The 21332-nt window shown below is 43.8% G+C and overlaps 1 protein-coding gene across 1 annotated transcript in view; it reads left to right on the top strand.

Moving 5' to 3' along the window:
• Positions 1–21332, top strand: part of LOC306920835 (AT-rich interactive domain-containing protein 3B-like) — a 76750-nt gene that overhangs the window by 9010 nt on the left and 46408 nt on the right. Inside the window, exon 3 of the mRNA XM_079497759.1 lies at positions 20443–20517. Within this exon, the coding sequence (XP_079353885.1) occupies positions 20443–20517 (75 nt within the window). The remainder of the gene's footprint in view (positions 1–20442; positions 20518–21332) is intronic.

The raw sequence follows: 21332 nt of genomic DNA, 5'->3' as shown, positions 1-21332 counted from the left end.
AGGTTGTTTAAAGGTATAGGATTGCACCTTGTTGTTTTATTTTATTTTTTTAGCTTTTGAGACTAAAAATCCTGTCCAGCAAGCTGAAGCTGACAAGTGACAGTGTGATGAAAACTTAACCCGTAGCTCTGACATCTTTGAACATGAGCTGAATGGAACGTTGAACTACAGTTATCCTCCAGCTGCCGCTGGTTTCTTTTAATCCACTGCTGAACAGTGAAGGCTTTATTGTTAGTTGGTATTGCTAACTCTTTAAACAGAACAAAGGTGAGGTTGAGTATTTACGTTGGGCTTTTTAAGGTAATTTCCATGTGGGATTTTGTGCCTCGAGCATTGTAGCTCTGCTTGGCTCGAGCCAACAGATCTGGATGGAAGCATGGAGGCTTTTAATACCGATCTTCTTTTTCTGATGTGATCTTCTCTATGCTTAATGTAGCCATGCTGATACTGCAGGCTCCATGTCTGCAGGGAAAACAATCTTTGACACCCACCCCCGCTTGCAATGGAAACGTTTAATTGAGACTAGCATGTGGTATTTGGGTCACGCAACCTTCTTCAGGTGTAAATCTACTGCAGGTGTGACTTATTGGCCATGGGTTCAAAAATAAACAATGGCGTGTATTTACCACACTGAAATGGAAACCTCAGTCGAAACAATTATTACGATGGCTCTCCTAATCACATGCGGGCGTAGGCTTATGGGTCATTCTCTGTGGTCGGCGTGAGCTCACACTATCCTGCCCCTAACAGCCAAGTGTGTAAGATTCCTCCTGCCCCAGAAATAGAGGTATTGAATTTAGTAGGGTGATGAAGGGGGGAGGGGAGTAGAGGGGTGGGAGCAGCAGGAGGAGATGTCGTAGAAGGAGGAGATAGTAGGGTGTGGGGGGGTTATTGGTCTGTCTCAACTCTCAACATACACTTACAATTACACTACACTACACTGCCCCACCCAAAGGAAACATTCCAGACAGAATTAAAGACTCAACTCTTCAAGCAGTGAGTTTTCCCACTCGGGGCTTCCAACTAGAGACTGGGGAGGGGTGTCCATGTGTTGGCCAGGTCTCTCTGATTGGAGATCTGTTAATTCATTTCACTCTGCCTTAACGTTGGGCTGTAAACGGGTAAAGAGCGGAGAGGGTCTGAATAGGGATGAGCCGTATAGCAGGTGGGGGCCACTGGCGCAGCCAGAGAGACACTTTATTTTATTTGAGAGTCCCAATGGGTACATCTGCTCCTGGCAGGCATTGAAAAGGCCCCCCTGGTGGGTCCACACAGTAACCCTTTCCCCTCACAGATTGTCTGCCAGACAATGCTGGCCTTAATATTGCTTCCACCACCACAACAAACCGCAGTCTGGAACCTCTAGTCTGTCACGATGAGTCTGACATCTACACAGACACACAAAAGGTTGCACAGGTTTATTTAATGAAATTGCAAGTTTGTCTTTTAGGAGACCAAGTGACTGTATGGTCATCTCTTCTTTAACAATTACACAGTAATATCATGAGTGTTAAAATGGACCTGTAAGGGTCAATTCTTACACTCCTGACTCCTGATTTAAATTAACCTTCAGGAATTTGCTGTGTAGGATTGAACAGTTGGTCTGTTGCTCTTCGCTTCTGTGACCTCAACAATTAGAATGTATTTTTGTCAACGAAGCCTTTTTTATTGATTGTGTAGCCAAACGAAGCTAAGCTGATGTGAATACTGTCCTTTTTATGTCAGGAACCCATTTCACATAAGCCAGCCTGGGAATGGCAAAACATTAAATGAGGAACGTGTGGATTTCCACTGAAAAGGCCTATTTTATTCTCCAGGGCTAGTATAGCTATTGTAAGGACAGGGCCTTTCCCCCTTTTGTGTGAGAGGTGTCTGCCTCGCCTCAGAACGTAAATGGCTCCTGCAGCCTCGGATGTAAATGTACCTTTTGGATCTCTCATGCATATCTCCCCTCATGAGCCGCCCTGTCCTATCTAGTTGAATTGAAGGACACACAAATAGTTCTCACATATAAATGGTGTATGTCCATTACGAGTTGTCACCCTTTTTTTTTTTTCCTTCTTCCCCAAATCGACCCTGGAGGATTGACTTCCTTGCTTCTAATGGAAACAGAGCTACTGATGGCTGCTGTAATCTGATCAGTCAGCAGTGAAACCACAAGCCCCCCCACCACCACCACCACCACCAATCGCTGGTTTCATTCGTCCTTTACGACCACTCCCACTCGGTGTATCCCAACACCTGCCCTTTAATGAAGGTCCAAGGAGGGGGGGGGGGGGGGGGGGGGGGGGTTCCAAAAAAGACAAAGACATTAACCAACGCCTTTGCCAGCTGCAGGGGACAGGGATCCAGGCTCATATGACACTGTAGCGTTCAGTGACCTGGAGTTTTAATATAGGAAAGTGGTGTGTGCGTGTGTGTGTGTGTGTGTGTGTGTACTGTAGAGTGATGTCTGTAGTGCACTGTCTCCTTCATGCTACATGTGAGCTTGTCAACTGTCAACCTTGAGTTTTGCACTTTAAAGCTGAACTTGCATGTCGTTGCACCGGGTTTTAGACCCTTACATTTTTAGCCTTGATTATGCTGGATCAGATCAAAATGTTTAACCACTTTCAACCTATTTCCCTATTTTGGGAATGTGATTAATACTCGTAGGCGAAAACTTTACAAAACATTTAGCAAATAGCTGATCTACAAACTCAACAACGGAGCTTGTGAGCTTGTAGATCAGCAATTTAGTGTGACACTATCGTACAACAAGGTGTTTAAAATGGAACTTAATTCCGTGTTGTGATGACACAATTGGAAACGGAAATACACCGGTAAACATCCCTGGACATTTCCATAATGCAGTGGTACCAGTTGTATTTCTTCCTCCAGACAAATGTGTGGGTCAGTGTTGTCGTCTCATCGCCAGTTGCGGGACCTGGATGCAGGGAACAAGGAGGTGCAGAGGAGGTGGCGAGTGAAGGTGTCAAGTTATTGTTAGTGCTAGACTGCGTTGGCTTCCTCCTCCTCCGCCGCTGCTACTACATTTGGCTGAGGTCCAGGGCTAGCGGCAGCAGGGGCCTATAGGTGCTAACTGAACTACTGTGTTAAAGGGCCCAGGCGTAAACACACAGCAGCTGACTGGCTCTTGGCACAAAGCCACGCAGTGGAGAGAAGGAGGTATGGAAGGTTATGTAGTAAGTAAGTAGTAGATGACTTTCCTTTCACCACAGTCGGCCTTTCTCTCCCTCCTTCACTTCGCTAGCTGTTCCCCCTGCACCGCGGCTGCCCCTTCAGTCTAGTCCGCCTGCCAACATCCAATGTCGTTTATAGTAGCACGTGGCCAGGTTGTTCGCCTGCCAAGTCCTCACACTCCAGCTGAGCGTAATCGTGTGCCTGTAAGGACGAGCCTCCACAGCACAGGGGTGTGTGTGTGTGTGTGGGGGGGGGGGGGGGATCCCGCTGACTGCCAAGGAAACATCACATTAGACTAAAAGCCATGTCATCTCTGCTGGATTTACATTCACATATTGGGCGTTTAGCCATCTCTATTTCCAGAGCCAGTGGAGTCTGCTTATATTCTAGTAAGCAGAGTCGGAGCCATAGCACCTTGACTTTAGATAGAACAGCTTTCTGCCTCCTTACAATGAACATTTAAAGGGAATCATAGTTTCTTACTTAATCGATTGTCCTTTTTTGTACCCCCAGTAAAGACTTAAACCTTATATTTTGTAGCATAGCGAATAGTGAAAATGGGTGATCTACAAGCTCACAACATGTTGAGATGGGTTGTAAGCTTGTAGATCTGCTATGTTTTTAAGGTTTTAGAAAATGTGGGAAATTCTTTGACATTTTATAAACATTTTAGTCTATAATGACAAAATGGGGATGCCAGGTTGAATGTGGTTAATCTTCGTGGGACTTTCCTACTTAAATAAAGTTTAAGAATCTAATTGATTGAACTATTCTGCCTAATTCTTTAACTTTAGTTTCGATTTAAGAACATTTAACGAGTTCATTTTGCAACCTATTCTATTATAGGTGCATAACACATGAATTGTATTATGTTAGAGATTAGCCTCGGTCCCAGCCTTATTCATCTGCGAAGAGAAAATCCTGGTCACAACCTAAGGCAGAGACGATATCAGCGGTCCGGAACTTCCTTCAGATATTTCCCCCAGATACAATATTTTTCCGACCAATCAAACACTTTTTTGATTCACGGAGAATGTAAACTGATTTTTGAAGCATCAACGTAATTTCCTTGAGCGGTACTTCCACCAAAGTCCCGCAACGTCCGCCTCAAAAAAATGATGGCGTCTACAGCGTAGGTCTTGCCCAGCGTGTTTAGAGATTGGATTTAGATTAGATGGTAGTTTTGGCTAATTTACCCGATGAAATAACTCAGTGGTGAGTAAGCACAGGAACTCCAATGTACCTATTCAGGGCCGTTTTCAACAAAGAGGGAAGACCAGAGGAAAACTATATATATATATATATATATATATATATATATATATATATAATATATGTGTATGTATGTAAAATCTTTAAGAAGTGGTTAATGAACCCCAGATTTTGTCCCTTTGCACATATTTTACTGATGTGGTTAATAGACAATCATTGTGAATAGTACTATGGACCATGTCAGCTGCAGTCGATAATTTCAAAAGCCATGTTAGTAAATGATTAAAGAGTGGCAAAGAAAATTGAATTATTAACAGCACAACATAGAGGGTACTTCTGCAATGAATATAGGTTATTTTAATCCTTGGGGGCTTTCAATGAACAATACCACATTTAGATATGAAGATACGATGCTTATCTTGTCATTCCTCCATTTTAGCTCATATGTATTGAGTACCTTGAAATGCATTGTTTGAGAAAAAAAAGAAAAGAAAAAACATACTTTAACCCATTTAGGCCAGACGTCGACATTTTTAAATGTCTTCTAAATCCTGACAGTTTTCTGAAATAACTGTTTCTATATCAGTGGTGCTCAATATTTCGTGTCAAGGACCCCAAAAATTATATGTAATTGGCCACCGACCCCCATGTGAAAATATGTTATTCCAGAACTCCCCAGAAGCAAGATTTGAGTTAAAAACGTTCGCTCTGAAAGAATATAATATTCAAATATTTGAAGCACATTTTCACGATTTAAAAAAAATAGCAGACCTACAAGCTTGAAGCGCGGCACTCGGTGCCGTGCTATGAGCTTGCTATTTTGTTAATAGCTAAAGTATAAAATAATGCTTAAACACCAAAAGGGGTTCCCGCCCAAAATGGGTTAAAGCATTATGCATTTACATAGAACACACAATCTACTGGAATTCATCTTAGGTTCAGGTATCAGTCGTCAACACATGGTTTGGACTATGTGTTATATCTGAGATATGCATGTTGTATAACATGTGCCTAAGCCTCTTTGCTGATACAAATCAGCCTACACTTCTGGAACATGGGTCAATAATATTAGAGGCAGATTTTGAATGGCCCCAACCCCCATCAGAATCAGCCTTGATTAGTTTACCATCTGGTCAAACAGCCATTTCAGGTTTGCTTGAGCCCCCAAAATATGATTAGAAAACCAAGAACCTATCCTGAAGATGATTGGGGATTTCAGAATGTTACATTTCAGCAAATATAATGTAGCATGTAGTTACAGCAACATTTGTCCCCCTTTAGTCTTTTTTAGTTATTTAGTTTAGTTTTTTGTAAAATAAAAAATGTAGAATCTGTTGTTGCTGTAAAGATGAAACAACCCAATTTCCTGTTGATGATTCTGTCCAGAAAACGAAAACGTGCTGTGTGATGACGTGTAGAGATACACATCGATAAAAGCCAATAAAAATGAAGCTCACCAGTTTTATTCCCATGCTTCTTGATTCCTCCTCCACAGCTGGTTTTGATTAAAGAACTACTCTGTTTATAATCCAATTCAAGATGACATCCAGACAGTGTATTACTTGTTTTAAACTTAATCATCACGCTAAAATATGTATATAGGTTGTTACTTGTTATAGGTTCGAAATAATCCCCTGGCTTTGCCTCACGTCTCTAGCTGTCACTTTGTTTACAAACGAAATTCACGTGCAGGAAGTCACAGACTTTGAGACCCCATAGCCTGGAGGGATGTGACGCTCTGATTGGTTCAGAAACTTCAGAACCAGCGTTTCAGGCTGAAACTTCAAAATAAAATGTCCACCATTTCCGTTTCCCTACACCTTTAAAATGGCATTTTCGGTAATTTTATTTTGAAGTTTCAGTCTGAAATGGAAGCTTGTACGTTTCTGAACCAACCAGAGCGTTGCATCCCTTCAGGCGCCCCATAGCCTGGACGTCACGATAGTAGCTGCGCTGCAGTCTTTTTGTTTATAAGGGAGAGAAAGATGGCTACTACGTGGCTTATTATTATTTTTTATCCCACGATTTGGCAACCCAGTTTTTTCACCCAGTGCCAATTATCTAATGTAATCCTGGGCGTTACACTTCCTCTGCCAACCTGGGGGGGCAGCGGACTGACCTCATGCCTACTTCTATGCATGAGGAGTCCAATCTGCTTCTTTTCACCTGACAGGGGGGAATTTCCCTGGCCGAACGTAGCTCGTGGAAGGAACACGTTATTCCGACCAGTTCCTTTCACCTCCATCAGGCGCCCCGGCTGGCCAGGGGAGGTAGTTTTAGAGACCAGGATTACTGCATGTTTTTGTGAGGGTACCTAACCCTAGGGGACACAGGGAGAACATGCAAACTCCACATGTGGCTTATTTCTAACCTATAATGTTTGATACATATTTTAGCATCCTGACTATTTAGTTCAAAATGAGTACTACACTGTCTGGATGTCATCTTGAATGAGATTAAAAACTGAGTAGTTCTGTAATCAAAATCAGCTGTGTTTGGAGGAACGTGCAAAGGTTCAAGGTTAGCTTTATTGTCCCTTGCGGGAAATTGGTTTGCAGACAGATAATAGTAAAAAAATACACACATCAAACATTCAAAACACTAAGACAAATGTGGGAATCAAACGGGTGAATGAAATCAAGATTATTCAGGCCGTGTTACGTCATCACGCAGCACGTTTTTGTTTAAAGGAACTAATTCAAATTGGCTTTTATGGACTTTTGATATAAAATAAATAGAAATGTAAATTTCCCCAATGTATTGGTATCTTGTGAGCTTGTAGATCTGCTATTTTCAGTGTGCCACAAGTATAAGTCTGGCATTATTGCTCTTGTATTTTTTGCCAGGTGCGAAGCAGCCTGGCTTATATTTGCACGCACCACTACTGACGACCGTGAAGACGACTCTAAACACAACCTAGTCCCTAGCAACCTAGCAACCTTACTAGCGACCTAGTCATGATTGACTGCCTCCTAAGCCAATGGGAGTCTGAACAGCATACACACCCATACTCTGAACCCCGCAGCACAGACTGAGTGGCAACAGCAGCTAATGTTATGAGCTAACTGGAGCTACAGGAAATGCACAACAAAACACAGTGAGTGAACCAACAAAAGAACGTCGGGAACGAAAATGGGCGCTACAAGAGCTTGTTGCACCTGGCAGTTATGACTGAGTCGTTTTCTTGCTTCCCCTTTGCTTCCCCCCCAAAGCATGTCTTGGACCCTCCATGTGAACTTCATAGATGAATGTGTATAGAGCTGTAGGGACAGTCGGCACTCCCCTCGCCTCGTTAGTCTCTGGAGACGTGCTCCAGTCCAGATGCGTGACGGGAGCCGGTCCATCCAGGAGCGAGTGAGTGAGAGGCAGGGGCTGCAGCCCAACACCCACACTGGGAACACCAGCCCGGCCGTGGGGTCCCTGGGGGGTGCTGACCTGTCAGAGGTAGAATGGCCTCGCACACTTAACGCTAGCCAAGAGGAAACGGATACTCCTGCCCCCCATGAGAATGGAGAAATCAGTCTCTATCGATTAGGCCCCCGCGGAAAAGCTGTGAATTGTGCTTATGGCTTGAACATTTGATACTGCAGATTTGAGTGAGATAGTCATAACACTTACTGCTGTGATGGAGGAAAGCAAACCTCCAGAATAAGGAGGCTGGTTTTTACTCTACCCCAACGCAGGCAGAGACAAAGAGGTCCTTCTCTCATCTGACTGCAGGCAGTGTGACCTCTTGTCATCTCGTATGTAATTAGACGTGATGTGTCTTAATAGCGAACGGCTTTTGTTGATCTGTGAATGTATCAAGTTCCCCTTGGCTGTGAGAATGAGACTGTGTGTATAAAGGCCTATCGCGCCTGTGCCAGTGCCATGTCTCTCACTGCCATTAGCTTGGGGGTGGAGTGGATACTTGCTCTTTGAAAGATGTGAGATATGCAAGGTATTTTTAGCCAGTGCTTTTAACCCAGTAGAACAGGGCTAAATAGCTCCCTTTGACCTGAATAGAATGGCGCTACTTTGGCGCCAAGCAAACTTAATTTGTATTTTTTGGGGAGATTTATTGCACAAATGTGCGCAGTGTGAATCGTTTATTTTTCTCCCGGAGCAAGCGTTTCTTTCTGACGTTCTTTTTCCAGCCAAGGTTCTGTCTGCGATCAGCCCCTCCACATATTTGAGACTCAGATTAGTCACTGTACACTTGATGGAACAAAACTAATAGCTTCAAATCAAATTATATTTAAGTGGGAGGGGTGGGAGGTTTTGAGATGGGGGCCCCATGCATTTCTGAGCATACTTCTGGTTCTGGAAAAGCCAGCCTTTTCAGGCCTGGCTTCCCATGCTCCCGAAACATTTTCCAGAAAAGGGTTAACTTGTAGGGTACTGTATGTAGTGGCCCAGATGTGATCCACTAAAATGTTTGCCCTGCCTGTGAAAGGCTCTTTGAACCAATGAGTGTGAACTTCTGGCCACGCCAGCCCTATAAACGTTGAATTTGCGTGAGGCATCGAAAGGGGGCCAGCCAGTCAGTTAGTGTATGGGGGGATGGGGCCTCTGCCTGTGGAATGTGGTGTCTTGGTGAAAGGGCCGGAGCTGAACAAATGCAGCCAGTTTATTTGGCAAACCAGACCTGCTAGTCGCCAACAGACGTGTTTACCCAGGAGCTACAGATGCTGATCCAGCTCATTGTGTAGCCTCATCGGCCTTTGTTGTTGGTTACAGTATGTTGTGTTTCTCTCTGGGAATTTGAAATAAGACAAGGCGAAAAAGTTAGTTGGTCAGTCAGTGTGCAAGTTGCGCTCCCACCCCCCCAATCTGCTCTGCTTGCCTATCACTTTTTTCTGTTTTCCTTTCCACTGTTTTCATTTCTTCTTCTCTTCTCTCGCTCTCTACTCTTTTTTTATTTTTATTCACCGCTCACTCTGGGCTCTGTAATTGGTGTGATTAATGGAGGGAGGGGTGGTCTTGCCCCAGGGCCTGCCTGCGTTTCACAGGGCCTGTTTAGAGGTGCAGCATGGCTGAAGATAGGGCAGGTAGAGACACGCTGCAGGGCCCCTGGATGTCTTATGTCCCTGCCACTTTGTCTACTCGCCAAGAGCACGAAATCTGCCTCACAATACGAGTGGACATTCAGAAAGCCAATGCGAGTGGTAGTAGTCAGTGGCCTGTTATGTGATATACGAGCCGTGTTTTATGCTCCGTACTAACTCTAATAAGAGCAGTGAATCTGCGAGCCGAGGAATTCCACCATATGTTTAGAGTGGCAGTGAGATTTACTCCCCTTCCCCTCTGAGTGTATGGAATCACGATTAGCAAGAGCTCTTGTCTCTTGTGCTCAGTGCTAGCGTATGGCCTGGCTGGCTCCGCCATGAGATCTCTTACAGTCAGTGGATATAGGGAGGTCCCTATCCACTCTACTACTACTCACCCCCCCCCCCCCCCCCCCCCCCCCCCCATCCTGCAAACCCTTTGAGCGGGAAGCTCCATATAAATGATTCCTTAAGCCCTGCAGTGGGATAAAGTCCCCAATTATTAGATTTGGATTAAAGATTGCAGCCCCCGCTGATGCTTGTTTTCATAGGCGTGCTGAGAGAGGCTGATTCACTTTCGGTGCCAGGGATGGAAACAAAGGGGACTTGGCAGGCCGACAAAAGGATCCCTGTGGTTGGAGTGTGCCGGCCACTATAGTTCAACAGCACCAGGGGAAAAGATGTTTACTGTAAATTTTCATCTGATCACTATATGTATATTTTGAGTCACTACGGTAAAGATAAGAGGGTAGCAGCTTCTCCCTGCGTGCGGTTACACTACACTTCATTATAACATTGGACTGTTACTCTGTAAGAGCCGGTATCCAATGACACATCACTCCATGTTCTTGCTGTTTGCACTTGTGCACCTACCAAGTGCAAAGTCTATATGTACAATAACTAATATGTGCAATACGTTCAGCATAAGCTGTACAATATTACTGCTATATCTCCTCGAACAGGTCTGTGCAATTGCAATTGACTGTTCACTGTTGAGCTGAGCCTATACTATACCCCTTATATTATTTTTTTAACTTTTTTTAATCAATTACTCTTGTGTTTTATACTTTTAAAAACTTTGTTTTGGTCTTCATTATATGTGAAAATACTAGCAAATAGCAAAACATAATTCTTTCACTTGTGCTTCAGAGGACAGTACATATCGAATAGGCTGTAATGTCTTGTTCACTCCTGTGTACTGTACAAGTAAGTGCTAATGAAAGGAAACGTGCAGCCTACTCACTGGCTACTCATCATTTATCAGTACCATTGGCGCTAGTCCAAAGTTTCAGCCGTAAGGCTTATGGCGTTCCCTGATTGTGATTAAATTACCATCGCTGTCCTGTATTTAAAAGATTTCTCGGGCTGATCTGTTTTGACAGCCAGTAATTTAGCTAAAAAGATTAGCCAGTGACTGCTGTGAAAAGAGGACCTTTGGGTTGTTATTGTGGGCTCCTGTTACTGGTGTAAACACAGGAATGTTGGTGTATTTTGGCTAAAGTATCCCGTCTAATGTGGCTAAGCTGAATGAGCGCTCAGTGACATTTATTTACTAGCGATTGACTGCCTTGGGTTTCTTTCAGATATGTGTTTTTTGTTTGTGTATGCACTACAGACGCAGACATGCAGAAAAACACGCAGTCACGTATACACATGCTAAAAATGAGGCTCCTTGTGATCTTTTTCTATAGAAGACAAAGTTGACTGATGTTTCTAGTTTTTGATCAGGAATCCCCCCAGGAAATATTCTCCAGTGGTGTTAGTCAAAGTTTAGGTGTCTCGTGGAGGTTAAGGGGTAAGGTCACGCTACCATTGGGAGCTCACTGCTCCTGCTCTCCTCTCAGTTTGCGCAGCCGGCTGATGGCTGAGGGTGATGAGTATTGACATGTGCTGTGAGATTGCGTCCGGAGGGGGCTAGGGGACTTCCCCGTGTTTGCAAATCCAAGGCTATTGATTTGGCCCCCCTTGTTCAATGGCCCTCCTGTCCTGTCCCTCTGGGGTACTACTGGATTTGTGGCAGGCTGTGGAGAAGCAGCAGAGGTGAGAGACGGAGGGAGCTGTGACTGGCACAGGGCTGGGGCGCTGTGACTTCAAATCAATATCACAATGAACTTTTGCCTCGATTACAATTAATGAATCCATCAAATCAAACTTATTTGTAATGCACATTTATACATAAAAGTGTCAACATAAGCACAAATTATTATTATTATTTTAAATGGTGTAAATAGCAAATCAATAATACAGGTTTTAAGTTGTTAATCAGAATAATCGATTTGTTATAAAAAAAACGATTGCAACTTGTTTGTGTTGATATATAAGAAATTAAAATATATAGGCCTACTGTGTGTGTGTGTGTGTGTGTCTGTCTGTCTGTCTAATTCTAAATGTCGGTTTCTCTACATTTTCGGTTAATTGCCGGGCCCTAGTCGTGACTGTGACAGTAGCAGTGGACAGACCGACAGACAGACAGGGTTACAGGGGGGTGGGGTGGGGTAGGGTAGCTCAGTGGCTGACGTTGCTCTAATGTGGCAGGGCCACGTGCCTGTTTTTCATTAGCCCCCTTCCAGTACATGGGATCACACACTGCCAGTCTGCAAACAACTGTTGGCCAGCCCTGTGCCACGTTTCAGATGGTCCAACACGGGGCCGTCCCACCAACGGGCGTTATGTAGCCAGTTTTATCTTCAGCACGACGACAATGACCTACTTCAAGTAGCATGGAACACTGATCTCCACTGTGTGCTGTGGGTTGGCCTGCTTTATAATACAAATGTACACGAAGCCAGTTTTTCCTCTCATTGTGCATTTTTTATGGTGTGAGATAAGAATCTTACGCTGTGATAATTATCCAGGAAGCTACTTCCATGTCTTGTGTCCCCCCTGCATAAACCCCCACAGGAAAGACAGATGCCTAAATGACATGATAGTTTTTTATTAAGAACCAGCCTCTTCATGTAATAACCACTCTGCTATCAAATTGGGAGAAGTGCTGTCAACATCCTGAGCAATCAATCCCCCCCACCCCAATCCACAACCCTCTACAGTGGCGGCCATTAACCCTTTCCTGTTGCAACTCGCCCAGCCTGCCTTACCAAAATGGAGGCCTCCCTCCCAAACAAACATTTAATGGCCACGATGAATTGCCCCTCAGGTATGCATAGACACATTCAGGTAAGATGGAGCCTGTCTTAAAGTGTTTTGTTGAAACGCAGGAGGGAGGGTTATGTAAAGAATGTAAACTTGTTTGAAATGGAAGACTGAGCAGAGATGTGTAGAGCAACACAACTGAGTTGTCATCACACAACTCTTGTTGTATTGGCTTTGTTGTCCATTTGACTAGTTTTCATGCCAAGTGCACATTTCTATGCATATAAGACATTCATGTTTTGTTATACACTGTGTATACTCATGTACTGTCTGTTTGATCGGGACTTATGTTCTATTTCTACTGTTTTAATTGTTATTGTTTTTAAGTGTAATTAGTGTATACGTGTTATTCAAGTCTTTTGTTGTTGTATGTAAGAGGAATAGAAACTTGACAAACGACATAGTATGAAAAAGCCTTCCTGTCAAAATTGGTTTTGAGAAGTGATTTAAAAGAAACACCAAGTTTGCTTTTTAATTTCATTACTACTGCTATTTTAGACCAGATTACACAGTTTCATCTGTGTGCCTGCGGTGGACCACAAATCACATGTTTGACAGAATTAACATGAAACTTAATTTCTGTTTGATTACAGAATGTATGATCTTTACATTCTGAGTGACTGAGTCAACAGGCCTTTTGCATGTCTACTCCATGTGATCTCCCCCCCAGGTTAATCTGCTTGCGCAAGTTAATGTGTGATTAAAAGCAGAATGGGTTGTTAATATCACTCTACATGAACATTACTTATATTACTGTAGTTTACATGAGAAAAACCCAATAACATTGCACAATATCACATAGCCTGGATTTGGTGTTAACCAATTTTAACATGCCATCCCTATTTTGGGCATGACATTGTGGGCAAAAAAAGATTTTATAGCTGATCTACGAGCCTGTACATTGGCTATTTTCACCACCATCGCATGGCTAAGGTGGTGGTTAACAGGTCGAGGGCCCAGGACGGGGCCCGAGACTGAGACTGATAAAAAACGACAGAGATTAATTATATCAAAACCGGTCGCATCGCTCCACAGCCTAGGAGCGCTTGTTGCGCAATCCTCGATGTTGCGCAACAGTGAGACGTCATCGAAAATGTTCCCCCCCTGTTTAGCCGACGACAACGAAAATCTTAAAACGTTAATAACTCGTGATCTAAATCATCCCACCTAATTATAAAAAAGTCTTTGTGTCTCCTACCGAGTCTCTTATTGACCGATGACCCGGTCATTCAATTATTGGCTCAGCAAGTCAGCAATGAGACAATAACACAAAAATCTCCCTGAATTCAAGGCTTCGTGGGGTGTGTAATTAATAGAAAATAAGTAATTTTTGGGGGTGAACTACTCCTTTAAGTGGTTAATTGATTTAGAGTACAGAGCTACAGTACATGGTTACAATCTTCTTGAAATTATTTGGCAACATTAAGATGAGATTAGCGGTTGGATTTTAGAAGCATTTAGTTACATAAGTATCTAGCTATTTGTACTCGGATGTCAAATGTGTGACAAATCTACAGAGAATTCTGGAAATTTGAGTCTGAAAATGTATGGAATTTTAAAATGGAAAATGTATAGGAACCCTGTAGGCCCTATATGTAAATGTATCATAAAATTGGCTTATCTGTGGTAAATCTTTGTTAAAAATATGATATGCATTCACAAGATATGAGACCATTACAGCAGGTCGTAGCATTGAGAGACCCACAGGGAGGCTGTAAACCTTACTTTGAAAACCACTCCCATAGATAACAATCTGTCTTCTCATCACTTTCAGCTGGCATTTTAAGGTGCCAGAAATGTGACTTAGTAATTACTTTGTAGTGTTAATTTTGTATCCCGATTCACAATATATACCACATACTGTACACAATATGATTACAATGATGGGGGAAAAAATGATATATTGTATATATCACACACACACACACTACTTTGATGCTCTCTTAGTCCCTAATGACCCACTGATCAAGTACTTTATTCTCATTCCTTATTTTGTGCATGGCCAGTATGGCCATAATGTGATTATCCTGCCCACCGCCTGTCCAGTAAACCTGCTAACAGCATGGGGGGGGGGGGGGGGGGGGGGACATACATGGACATAGTGTGTCTCATACGTGTAAATATTAAATGTATCTTAGATGTTTTATTGTAAAATGGATTCACTTAACTACATAGATTCAATATGTCTTAAGGATTGACCAAAACATGAACCGCTATAGTGCATTATTGACGACAATTAGAATGGCACACAGACTATTTTCAGCAGCTAGGTTGAATTATAATTTATAAGATACTAGGCTGCTTCCTGCTGCAGCCTGTCATGTATCTAGGCAGGGTGTGGGAACTTTAAAAGCGGGTGCTATTGCAGTCCTTCTTAGATGTATGGGTGGAGTGCTCTGCACGTGATGGCGGGGCGGAGGGCTCTGATCATAATGAATGGTCCCCAAATGACGGGGATCCACTTTAACTCGTCAGAAGGCAACATAGTGTTAACATTCTTCCACTGACCACCGTCTCCATTCAAGAGCCAACATGTCTGCCCATGGTTGCAGCCTCAACGTTTCGATGTCCATTCTTTGTGTTTGCGTGTCCCTTTTTTAGGGCTGAGTTGAAAAGTTGTCTAGTTTGCTTTGAGCCGCAATTGATCTAATTGGCGTTATGACCAGTCCCGGATTGATGGTCTGCCTCACACCCTCAACCACTCGTTAAATCCCTGTGGCTTAGTGGTCAGAGATGATGGCCTGCAAATGTAAGGTCACATGTTTGATGTATAAAAGCATAGATTTGTGCAGTAACATACTGAAGCCCTCCCTACCCATTCACTGCAAGTCTCTTCAGTTCAGTTATATTTATGTTTGTTACCGTAGCAACAATAAGAAACAAACAAGCAAACAAAACACAACAGGCAAAGTGATAAAGGGGGGGGGGGGGGGGGGGGGGGAATCAAAAAAAATAAACATCTCAACTAAATGCAAAGGCAGTGAAATGAAGAGACAACGGGTGAATGTACTCTAAAGTTTTATGTCAGAAATGTTGAGTATGGCTCCCCAGCATTTAGAAACTGCCGGATGCTAACTTGCATATGTTGGGCAATTTTTATAATTAGCATAATAAGCTGGGGCACCATTAAGATCCTATATAAGGCATTAGGTAACATTTTTTTTTTATGCTTTAAGTACCATGGGTCAAACTAGGGTTTTTTCATGATTCTGAATAAATTGCAAGCATTAGTTTTGCATGAAAAATTCAGAATCATGAAAAAACCCTAGTTTGACACGTCACATGCTACTTAAAGCATAATGAAAATTTGAAATGTTTGCCGTATATAGGATGTTAATGGTACCCCAGCTTATTATGCTAATTATGAAAATTACCCAACATATGCAAGTTAGCATCCGGCAGTTTCTACATGCTGGGGAGCCATACTCAACATTTGTAATCTAAATCTTTAGGGTACTCAAAATGTCTGGGTTCACAATGGGGCTTTATGGGCTGGCAAGTAGACTAAAATGTAAAGCCAAGGGGAGTAGACAGAGAAGCTGTAGGAGGAGGTGCAGAGGTTGACCTGTCCTGGGCTGAGACAGTCTGGAGACCAGGCCTTTGTTCTGTGGAGATGCAAGGAGCACCTTGACCTCTGCACTCCCACAATGCAGTAGCCCTGGATGAGAGCCCTTAGGGAGGGGGGGGGGGGGGGGGGGGGGGGGGGGGTGTGTGTGTGTGTGTGTGTGTGTGTGTGTGTGTGTGTGTGTGTGTGTGTGTGTGTGTGTGTGTGTGTGTGTGTGTGTGTGTGTGTGTGTGTGTGTGTGTGTGTGTGTGTGTGTGTGTGTGTGTTCATAATAATGTTCCATCAGTGCACTTACAGTAATGTAGCCAATCAAGAAATTTACATTCAATGTCACAAGTCAAATGCTATTGTAACTTGCATCAGTCGAATGCCAAAACTAAGTCTCCCTTCACATGAGAATTGCTAGTAGTTAATTAGCTTACACTACTTTTTGTCTGTCTTAAATGTTTTTCTTGGCCTGCCTGCCTCTGTATCTCCTTTGACATGCATGCATGCATGCATGCACGTGCACACACACACACACACACACACACACATACACTATTGAGTGTTTCACTAGCCGGCAAAACACACATCTTTATCTATGATGAGGGATGTATGTGGTCTATTACTCTGTTGGACAATCTGCAGTACAACAAATGTATTGACCTGCTAACAACATACCGTATAGACTTGTTTGTTGTGTTTGTAGGTTAGCACACAGACAACGTTGGCGCCGTGTAGCTATTTGCATTTTCCTGAGCCTTTCAGATCAGATTTTAGTATGCACACATCGTGTGGTATGCCCATCGGCACCCACCAGAGGAAACGGGGGGGCGTGGCCCGGGGGAACTTCTATTTGGTTACTGTCAATATGATTACTCAGCAATCACCTCTAGGTCACAGAATACAAGAACATCTAGGATCTTTAAAATTGTGCAGATTGCAATGTTTTTTTTATGCAAGAGCAAGCATGTTCGATTGTACATGGCTATAATCTGAATTATCTTGTCTATATAATCATTTATAATGGTTGAAGGTTAACAAAAGCAACCAGATAGAGCTCAAAGGTCACTCAGGTTTACTATATACAGTATGTCTAAATGGGCTAACATATAGATTTACCCTGCCATGATGATCCTCTGGTAATCTCTGTCACACAGGAAATTGACACATAAATGCGTTTTGATAAGGAGTGAGTTGGGGGGGGGGGGGGGCGGGGGGGGCTTAAAGGATGCTTTGAAGCGTTTTTATGGTATTTCATCTGATTTGTATGTCACAGTACATACAGAGCAAGATAGGAAAACGGTGCATTGGGAAAGAAGATGTCTGGCCTTGATCTGAATTTAAACGTTTATATGTAGAGCCAGACTGTCTTAGATATCGATCTGCCTGATATATCGGCCATTATTTGACTTTCTTTGAAGAGATCGGTTGTGTCAATTTTGTAGCTGACTTTGTTCCGATTTTTGACCACTTACAACCAGAAGCCTCTTGAACATAGGATGGAAGACACTCGATGTGTTTACTAAACAATCATTACTGTATTAATATTATGCACACCACATGCGCTGCACTTCTGTAACTTTCACCAGCACAAAAAAAAAATACTAAAGCAAACGTTTATTTATAGCACATTTGTTTCTGTCAACGATTCAGCACGACACATTTATTTATGAATAAATAAAAAACATGTATATATTTAATTATTTGTTTTCTATTATCAATTAAATTGTTTGATTACCTTTTGTAGCCCTAGCCCTGCATGATGCTTTACTAACTGGAACATGCCCGTTGCTTGCAGCCCTAGCCCTGCATGTTGTTTATCACCTGGAACATGCCCGTTGCAGCCCTAGCCCTGCATGTTGTTTATCACCTGGAACATGCCCGTTGCTTGCAGCCCTAGACCTGCATGATGCTTTACCAACTGGAACATGCCCGTTGCTCGCAGCCCTAGCCCTGCATGTTGTTTATCACCTGGAACATGCCTGTTGCAGCCCTAGCCCTGCATGTTGTTTACCACCTGGAACATGCCCGTTGCAGCCCTAGCCCTGCATGTTGTTTACTTACCACCTGGAACATGCCCGTTGCAGCTCTAGCCCTGCATGTTGTTTATCACCTGGAACATGCCCGTTGCAGCCCTAGTCCTGCATGTTGTTTACCACCTGGAACATGCCCGTTGCAGCCCTAGTCCTGCATGTTGTTTACCACCTGGAACATGCCCGTTGCAGCCCTAGTCCTGCATGTTGTTTATCACCTGGCTGGAACATGTCCAGCAGCAGTAGCCAGACCACAAGCACTTGGCCCTGTCACTGGGCTGATGACGATTTGTTTGAGGAAGTGCGAACGCTGACAACCCCTTACAAGTAGGAGAGAGTGAGAGGGTGAGAATGACTTGCTCTCGGGGGCCTAGGCAACCTTTGCCCTCCTGGGCTCTCGTTTCAGTGCTTGTTGGTCGCCTTACTGACCAATGGGCTACTTCTGGTGAAAGGAGATCCTGAGGCCGTGGCTATTAACATCCCCTCTCTCTCCGAGCGGATCTTGTTTTGATTCCTGATGCTTTTATAGGTTTGTCTTTAGGAGGAAAATTCCTGCTCTGCACATACCGTGCACCCTCTTCTGCCTTTTTCTGCCCCTATTATCCCTGCCGGCTTCCCGTCCTGTGGGGCCAGTGACCCCCACCCACCGTACACACACACACACACACACACACACACACACACACACTTCACACACACACTTGGTTGTTTCTTGTGTACACAAACACGTGCACGCACAGCACTAAAAGCCTGATTTATACTGTGTTGCATGCCGGTGTTGCATGGCGTAAATAGAAGATATACAAGCTCATAACGCGTCACGAATGTGTGTGTCCAATTGTGAGCTTGTATATCTATTATTTATGCTGTACAATACTGGCACGCAACTAAGTTAAACTGAGGCACACACACACACACACCTCTGATCAACCCTTATCTGTGCGCGTGAGAGCTAGTAGTAGTGACCAACCCCCTGCTTTCCCCTTCCTCACCTCTCTTGACAGTCAGCTACACACCCCGTGAACTTGGCCGCCCATTGCAGCTGTGTTGGAGATGAAGGATGGGGGGCCCTTGTATCCAGCTGGGATCGGAAGACACAGGGGCGGGAGCAGGGCAGGCAGGGGAGGTGAAGGGAGGGGAGGGGGCATAGCAGGGCAGGCCCAGATGCAGATGGTTTAGGGCCAAATGGAGATGTTTGAGGAGGAAAAGGGGGGAGGGGAGGGGAACGTGCAAGCTCAGGGGCACAATAACTAATCCAACCTCTGGAAAAATAAACTGCAGTATTGCATTGGAAAGTATGAGTGCATAGTTTTGACGAAAATATGCTGCTTTTTGTCAGAAAGTGACTGCAAATGATTGGTGTTGTTTCAAAAAGCTGTAGTGTATACCCTCAACAACGCAATGTGACATAGCTCTGTTATACAATGCTGTACCCCCTCCAACTGTATACACTCCCCATATGTGCTAATTTGCACTATAAGTTCTGGATAAGTGTCTGCTAACTGTAATTATAATTGTATCTGTACACTGACTGTACTGGCATTGTGCCCTTCTCTCCTTCAGATTATAATTGTGAGTTTAAATTATAAATGTATAATGCCGTTTCAATGTGTAGGCGAACCTTTTCAAAAACACCAAAAACGGATCTACAAGATCCCAGCACCAGGCCCGCGGGAAGTACTTTACACTCGCAGGGGCTGAGCGTCTAGTAGGGGGTGCGCGCGCATAGCGCGCGCCGCAAAAATGCGTGCGCACGCGCATCATGCACGCGCATTTTCGCGCATTTTCACGCGCAAACGTGGCCTTTACTTTCCCTCTCCACACGCAAGTTATATGAACGAACTGACACAGGCAATTAACCAGGATAAGGTGCCAATACTGTGATACAGCATATTTTATTCTTTTTTTTCTTCTTCCCCTCCTGTTCGAGGGGGGGCTGTGCCTGGGGGGAGGGGGTGCTACAGCCCCCCCAGCACCCCTACTTCCCTCAGCCATGCCCAGCACGTCACATTGAGCTTTTAGATCGGCTATTCGTCTTATGAGAAAGTATATAGGGCTTCAGTGGTTGGCCACTTGGACCCCAGCGTCCATATTCTGGGGGGAACATTAGCCAAAAATGGGCGATCAACAAACTCACAATTGCTTCTTTGCATTGCATTATGAGCTTGTTGACGAAGAGATTTGGCGTAGACATGGGAAAACTTGTCAAAATACAGTTGTAACTCAAGTCCAATTCTCCAAGACAACAGGGCATCTGACTGTGTTCCATGTTTCTCTTGTGCTGTAGAATGGGAATGCAAGCTGGGCGGACGACGCAGACGCAAACCGAGGGAGAGGAGAGGCCTCCAGAGACTTTGCTAAGGTGAGTGTCTTGAGTCCACACTGAACCAACAGGCCATCAAATAGTCCGGGAAAGAAAAATGACAAGCCAATAGGCACATCATCAGATACACTTAAAATATATCGCTGCTGTCGGACATATTTTAAGTACTCATGTCCAACCTTTTGTGTTTTTTAATAAATTAATGCAGTATACTTGATCATAATACAATGTCCCACAAAATTATCAAATGTATCTGTGTGAAGTGACACGTTTTGAGCTTGTAGATGTGCTATGAGTTTTTGACCCGTCATTATATAATTTATCGTTTATTAAGAGGGGCAGCAATTTGCAACTACACATCAAAATCCTTAGTGTTAACTTTGAGAGTGTACAATTTGACTCATAATGGTTAATTTCTACACTCAGATGGAATTTGCTGTGCCTACCTTGTGACACCCATCCTCATAATGAATTGGTGTGTTTATATATCACACCATCAAGCTACCAATTTGACAGTGAGGTGTAACGTGAGATATCTACTATCTGTGATTCGTTGTTACGGCCACGGCGGTAGTTCACCTCGGAAGGGCTGGTGGTAGTTCACCTCGGAAGGGCTGGTGGTAGTTCACCTCGGAAGGGCTGGTGGTAGTTCACCTCGGAAGGGCTGGTGGTAGTTCACCTCGGAAGGGCTGGTGGTAGTTCACCTCGGAAGGGTGATTCGTTGTTACGGCCACGGTGGTAGTTCACCTCGGAAGGGTGATTCGTTGTTACGGCCACGGTGGTAGTTCACCTCGGAAGGGTGATTCGTTGTTACGGCCACGGTGGTAGTTCACCTCGGAAGGGTGATTTGTTGT

Source organism: Electrona antarctica (genome assembly GCF_951216825.1).
Source record: "Electrona antarctica genome assembly, chromosome: 3".
NCBI lineage: Eukaryota > Metazoa > Chordata > Actinopteri > Myctophiformes > Myctophidae > Electrona > Electrona antarctica.
This window is presented reverse-complemented; position numbering and strand designations above follow the sequence as displayed.